The sequence below is a fragment of the Poecilia reticulata genome, chromosome 20 (assembly GCF_904066995.2).
Source record: "Poecilia reticulata chromosome 20, P_reticulata-male-v2, whole genome shotgun sequence".
Taxonomy (NCBI): domain Eukaryota; kingdom Metazoa; phylum Chordata; class Actinopteri; order Cyprinodontiformes; family Poeciliidae; genus Poecilia; species Poecilia reticulata.
In genome coordinates this window covers 26,026,753-26,033,072 of record NC_088849.1, presented here as the reverse complement: position 1 = coordinate 26,033,072, position 6,320 = coordinate 26,026,753, and the positions used below count along the sequence as shown (strand labels likewise).

Sequence of the window (6,320 nt, the reverse complement as noted above, 5' to 3'; positions counted from 1 at the left end):
TTTTGTTTCTCCTTTTTAAACTTTATTTCTTCTATAACATAATTTATATACAAACACAAAATACAGAGCAGACATTTATACAAAATATGATCTATGCACCAGCTGCTGCAGGTTTAACTGATTAAATGCAGAATTTAAAATGGTTCTGATCAGAGGTTCCCACCCACCATCAGGAAACAACCTCAACAATGGCAGTCTGGTGGTGGCAGCGTCATGCTGAGGGATGTTCCACCGTCAGCTGCACTATTGAAAGATGTTTGTTGTGTAATAATTAAACTCATAAATGTTCAGGTGAATCGTTTAAAGCTAATGTTCCTGCTGATGGATGGAAACCTTTGCCTTGGCGTTGTGTTCAGCAGGAGTTGAGCTGCCAGCTGAGGCCAGTAGGAGGCGCTGTGGGCGGTCACCTGGTCAGGACAGGCGCTTCCTCCATCAGCTGCTTCCTCACCTGGAACACAAGCAGGACAGGAAGTGAAGATCTGCACTTCCTGGATGGATTCAGAGTCAGACACACTAACTGATGTAAGTATTAACATTTATTTCACATTTCAGGAACATGGGAAATATTTTTAAAAAACTCAACAGTTACAAATATTTACTTCAGAAAATTAGAAAAGAATCAGATAAAATAATAAATTAGTGAACAAAAGTAAATAATCTGGCATTAAAACTGGATCCTAAATGAAAAGTTTTTATTTTTCTCAGTTTTTTTAATGCATTTTTGACATATTTAATAATAAAGAGTGAAATGCAGGAGTTTGAGGTTAAACATTTGTGTGATCAGACGTCGTCAGGCTTTGGCCACGCCCCCTGCAGGACGCTCCAGGTGTCACACCTGTTTCTGTTTCCTCTTGGCTTGCATCATTTCCTGTTGCTGCTTCAGCCTCACTTCCTCCAGACTCATGCAGCCGCCTGCGAACGCAGCACAAAGCGCAGTCAGAGAGGCGGCCCTGAACGCACCGTCTGCGAGGCGTTCGGGTGTCTCACCAACGCTGCTGGGGTTGATGGAGACGTAGGCCATGGCTCTGCTCAGGCGCAGCTCCTCCAGTGCGGCTAGCTCCGCCTCCGCCTCTGCTCAGCCAATCAGACGGCAGAGATTACTCAGACTGTCACTGATACTCAAACTGCAACAGGAAACTCACTTTTCTGGATTTCTCTCCGTTTCTTCGGGTTTGGAGGGATGACGGTGAACGCCTTGTGACTGAAACACAGAGAGGGTTTAAACAAGAAGCTGAAAACATTAAAACCAACAAAAACTGTGATTTTCAAATGATCCGGCTCTTTGCGCAGGGCGGCATGTCAGCAGGGGGAGGCAGGAACCTTCAGTGGAGCTCTGGAGGATTTTTGCTTTGCTTTAATGTGTTTATTATGGCACATAGATGAGAAGCACTGTAAAAAAAACTACAGTGTGATTTAAAGTTAGCGTATCTCAGGCTAAGCTGAAGGGATTTTTCTGTATTCTTGTAATATTGTGACTTTAATCTAGTAATACTACAACTTTATTTTCATATAGATAGCGTTGATCTGGTCATCATCCTATATTCATCTGCAGAAACTGAGCTGAAGACATAATTTTATAGCAAATCCTTCATAAACACATTTAATATATTGACCTGATCCAGGAAGGTTTATTCTTTCTGCATCGTTGATTCAGATTTTTCTGGAGTTTGTTGTGCAGAAGCGGCCATGTTGTGCCTGCAGTCTGCAGTGAGAGGAAACCTGGTGGGATTAACCTGCAGCAGATGGAGACGGAGCCTCTGGCAGCGGCGGCGGGATATTTCAGGAACGCTCCGGCGTTTCACAGCGGGAAGCACGAAAAGTCTCCAAACACAAACACAGGCGGCCATGATGGCTTCTGATCCAAACCGGCAATTCATTCAATGAACCGAAGGATAAACTGGATTCATTTCTGGATTTCAGCTCTAAAATCAAAACATGAGCAAAATAAATATTTGTTCCAGACTGAGAGCAGAAAAAGGACAAAAACGCCTGAAAAGTAAAAAGATTAAGAATCTAAACAAGATGATCATAAAATAAACAGATTCAGTAAGTTGAAATCTATTAATATGGATTTAATTTGTACATTTCTGATGTCACCACTTCTTTTTTTTATAATGTTTTAATGCAAAAAAAAAAAAGAAAAAAAAAACTTTTGGTGAAAAAATGACATTATTTTAGGAAGAAGCTGACTGTATTATAACTGTCTGTCTGTTTTATTTAAGAACTTTTCTTTTCATCCAGAGTCCAGAGCAGGACCAGCATCCTGGTTAAGCCCCTCCTCCTGCCACCCTCCAACCAATCACAATGCAAGCAGTTATCTGTTGTGGTTTTTATTTGCAGGTAATATTTTCTCCAGTTATCAACAGCGACTGAACAGAAACTCACCAAAATGTCCGTAACAAACTAGTTCTTAAGCGTCCCTCCCCTTACTGATGCCGCCCTGGGTAACTGCCCATATAAGGCCCTTACAGAACCCATAAAACACTGACTGCGCACACTGACTCCGCTGTGCTCACCTCTGGATCGCGGGCCTCCCGCCGGGCCCGGGGCCCCGCTGCTCCCCCAGACCCGGACACCCGGCGCCTTCCCGGGCGTCCGGCTGCCTCACCGAGCTGCTGGCCCTGCGGCGCTCCGGCTCGGTTCTGGGTTTGGCTCCTGCTGGTTTGGGGGCAGCAGATGAGGACCTGGCCCTCGGTTTGGGCCCCTGGGGCCCCGCCGCTGCCGCCGGGCCCCTCCTGTCCCTCGGCGGCTCCGCTGCCGGCCGCGCCGCTCGGCTTCGCTTCGCCGCCTCCGCCGGTTTGGGCTTCACTATCAGCGTTGAAGGCATTTTTAACTGGAAACTTTTAGTTTGTGTCCAACTCCTGATCTGCTCCGGAGATTCTTCATCCTCCTCATCTTCCTCACCACTTAACCCTTAAACAACCGAACAAAAACAAACAAACAAATCTTTCAACTTTTTTTCCTCCCTTGATCCGGTTGCTATGGAGCTGGCTCCCTGGCAACTACAGGCAAACCCAACAAGCTGTACCGGAAAGGGTGTTATTTGGACTTTCATAATAAAAGCATCCATGCTCTGCCAGAATCTTAGAGGAGGAATGAAAAAACGTTCTGATCAAGTTGGATTTTGTGGCCAAAATCAGGAAAATATGACAAAATCTTCTATCAAACTTTGAAAAAATAAACATCCAAAACAATATTCAACTCATTTAACTTAAAAACTACTTTATTTATCCCAAAAGAAAATTAAAAGTTGATGTAATTTCCATGGACAGAGAGGGCCTCCAGTAGCCGTCAGTCCTGCAAAGAATCTGAAGAGGCCTCTGACTGAAGACTGTTGCTAGGTGACCATCATGACATGCTAACAGCTCAGTATCCAGGAAACAGAGTCGATATTCCACAGTATGTCTGCCTCTGCTGATCCGCCTCCTTTGCTTTTGCCGCTCCTCTTTAAATCTGGATGAGGTCAGAAAGATATTGGAGTTGGGGATGAGACCCCTGCTGACCCATGGAAGAGACGGTTTGACCTTCCTTCTCTTTGGCATCAAAATGAATTTACTATATTCTGTTTATCTGTTTGTTTGTTTATTTTTGTCTTTTTTTTTTACCCTTTATTGCTTTTCAGTTTTTGTATAAACTACAGTTTTATTTCTCACCTCCTGTCCATCAGAACTATGAGCTACATTAGTGACAAAACAGTTCTTATTATTGAAGCTGTTTATTTCTTTAAAAGCATTTTATTTTGAAGGGCCGGTGACCTTGTTTCCGGTCAACCTGACTGGCTGCGCAGCCGCAGATTAGATGACGCAGCGGAGTCTCTGCAGGTGGTTGTTGGCTCACCTGTTGGAGGATAATCGGATTACTGACAGGCGACCCCGCTCGTGTCACAAGAGCGCATGCGCAGTGAAACCGCAGACTGAAACCGTTTCCCTCCAGGCGGCCATGTTTTCCTGGAAGCTCATGTTTCTGTCTGAGCTTCTCTTTGGACTTTTTCTCTCATTTCAAATCAGGAATCAAACTGAACATTTATTTAATTGTAGATATTATTTTATAATTATAATAAAAGCGGGTGTGAAATACAAGGTGATTTAAAGGACAGTTCGATGAAAACAGTTTAAAAGTCAACAGTTTCTGCCATTAAACATGAAACTGACTGAATGATGATGCATCTGTGACTAAATCAGCAGTTACACTGTAAAAACTGACTGCAACCTGAAGTTAAATGCTTTTATTTTATCTCTTAAACTCAAGTTATCATAATTGCAGGTTTTCAAATGTTTAATTTGTAGTTTTAAAAATATCCTGATTGTTTAATAAGAATCATAATAAAACAAAAATAATGTATTTTTGGTCACTTCATGGAGAGAAAGATTAGATTATTCATTCTGTAAAATATAATTTTATGTTTAAAATAATCCTGATTTCAATCCTCTGAGTCTAAAAAATCTTAAAACTTAACAGGACAGTTAATCTTCTTACAGGGAAACATGAAAGTTTGGGCTAAGAGATAAATAATAAATTATTATCCAAATTAACTGATTATTATCCTGAAATAAGTTTAGTTTCTGTTTTATCTTGACGTAAAGTCTGGACTCAGCAGCTCATATCTGTCGGTTTATTATTCAAATAAAAGCAGAACCATCTGCTGCACTTTAACAGAAACAACTGAACCCAGTATGTAAAGTTTCTCCATCACGATAAACAAGCGGCTTCGCAGAGAGAGAGAGAGCGGTGCATCATGGGAAACAGGATGCGCCGGGTGGGTCCCTGAGGCCCACCTGCTGATTCCGTCACCCAAAATTTACATGCGGCTCTTCTGTTAGAGGTTCAAGATGATAAAACATTCATCTGAAAATGATCTGAAAACTGAAACTGGACGAAAAGCAGCAAAAAGCAGCAAAAAGCAGCAAAAAACAGCAAAAAGCAGCAAAAAGCAGCAAAAAACAGCAAAAAGCAGCAAAAAACAGCAAAAAGCAGCAAAAAGCAGCAAAAAGCAGCAAAAAACAGCAAAAAGCAGCAAAAAACAGCAAAAAGCAGCAAAAAGCAGCAAAAAACAGCAAAAAGCAGCAAAAAACAGCAAAAAGCAGCAAAAAGCAGCAAAAAGCAGCAAAAAACAGCAAAAAGCAGCAAAAAACAGCAAAAAGCAGCAAAAAACAGCAAAAAGCAGCAAAAAGCAGCAAAAAGCAGCAAAAAACAGCAAAAAGCAGCAAAAAACAGCAAAAAGCAGCAAAAAGCAGCAAAAAGCAGCAAAAAACAGCAAAAAACAGCAAAAAGCAGCAAAAAGCAGCAAAAAACAGCAAAAAGCAAAAAAGTTGAGAAACTTTCTGCGGGTCAGAATGACCAGGTTAAAGCAAACAGGGGACATTTGTTCCAATTAAAAAAAGATTAAAATGCTAAATCATTTTACTGTAAATATTTCATTTTTGTTATTTAAACATGCAGTATTTTCATAAAACCAGAAACTAAACATTTATTGTACATGTTGAAAACGGTCTCAGATGTTTTAGTCAATAAAACAAAGATGTTAAGTTTTCTAACTTTCTTTGGTTTGAATGTTTTTGTTGGTTTAGAAAATATTTTTAGTCTAATTTCAGCAACAAAAGGGAGAAGTTTCTTCTCACCTGTCCTATCCAAAGTTTCCTGCCTGGGTGTTCAGGTCTGCTGAGTAAAACGCTTCTGGATGTTTGTGGTCTAGTCAAAGTAAACAAAAAAAGTCTCTCATAAAAGAAAGAAAGGATATTTGTACTGAACATTTTCTGTTTGATAGGATCTCATCCCAAATAAGTAACGTTTATCTGTATCAGCTCCAGCTACTGCAGTCAGAGCCACAGCGATTATCCCCCCCCCCTCCGCAGCTCCTTCAGACTAACCAGCAGCAATTAGCAAACCAAACTGCTGAGCTCATTACAGGAGCTGCTGCTCAGTGAAACGCTGGTAAAGGGTTAATAGAGGAGCCACAACTTCCAGGAGGCGGAATTTCAGAAAGTTTTTAAAGAGACAGAGACCCAATTTCAATGCGTTAAATAATAATAAAATAATCAAATTTCTTCTTAGTTGTATGCAGCATTTTTACTCATTTTATAACCCTTAATTATTCTATAAAATGCACTAAGTGGCTGGAAAACACAAACTTTAATAAACAGTTAAAGGCACTGGCCCTAAAACTGTTTATTATTCATCCATTAACAGGTCTTTCCCGCTCTGACTGTGGTTCGGGTTCTGACTCGGGTCCAGCGGTGGGCTGTAGTTCGGCTGCCCTCCTGCAGGTCCAGCAGCAGCAGCTGCTGCAGCCTGTTCCGGTCCTCCTGAGCTCTGTGTGGTGC

At 41.4% G+C, this 6,320-nt stretch overlaps 1 protein-coding gene across 2 annotated transcripts; it reads right to left on the bottom strand.

Moving 5' to 3' along the window:
- On the bottom strand, window positions 1-3,019 carry LOC103457009 (uncharacterized). 2 transcript variants are annotated; one of them, XM_081601893.1, is made up of 6 exons: window positions 2,517-2,604; window positions 1,734-1,922; window positions 1,143-1,201; window positions 988-1,071; window positions 836-912; window positions 1-448 (listed from the first exon to the last, which is right to left on the bottom strand). In XM_081601893.1, exons 2-6 carry the CDS (start codon window positions 1,875-1,877, stop codon window positions 288-290), a joined length of 525 nt encoding a protein of 174 aa, XP_081458019.1. In that variant the 5' UTR covers window positions 1,878-1,922; window positions 2,517-2,604; the 3' UTR covers window positions 1-287. The 2 variants fall into 2 exon arrangements, with proteins under 2 accessions (XP_081458019.1, XP_008395136.1); XM_008396914.3 differs by lacking the exon at window positions 1,734-1,922 and having other exon boundaries at window positions 2,517-3,019.
- Between the last annotated feature and the right edge of the window lie 3,301 nt (window positions 3,020-6,320).

Bases quoted from the DNA above. Each gene is read 5' to 3' on its own strand.
- LOC103457009 (XM_008396914.3), bottom strand. From the start codon at position 2,827: ATGCCTTCAACGCTGATAGTGAAGCCCAAACCGGCGGAGGCGGCGAAG. The intron at 913-987 runs GTGAGACACCCG...CTGCGTTCGCAG, and splicing joins CATCAACCCCAGCAGCGTTG to GCGGCTGCATGAGTCTGGAG. The intron at 449-835 runs GTGTGACACCTG...CTTGTGTTCCAG, and splicing joins CCAAGAGGAAACAGAAACAG to GTGAGGAAGCAGCTGATGGA.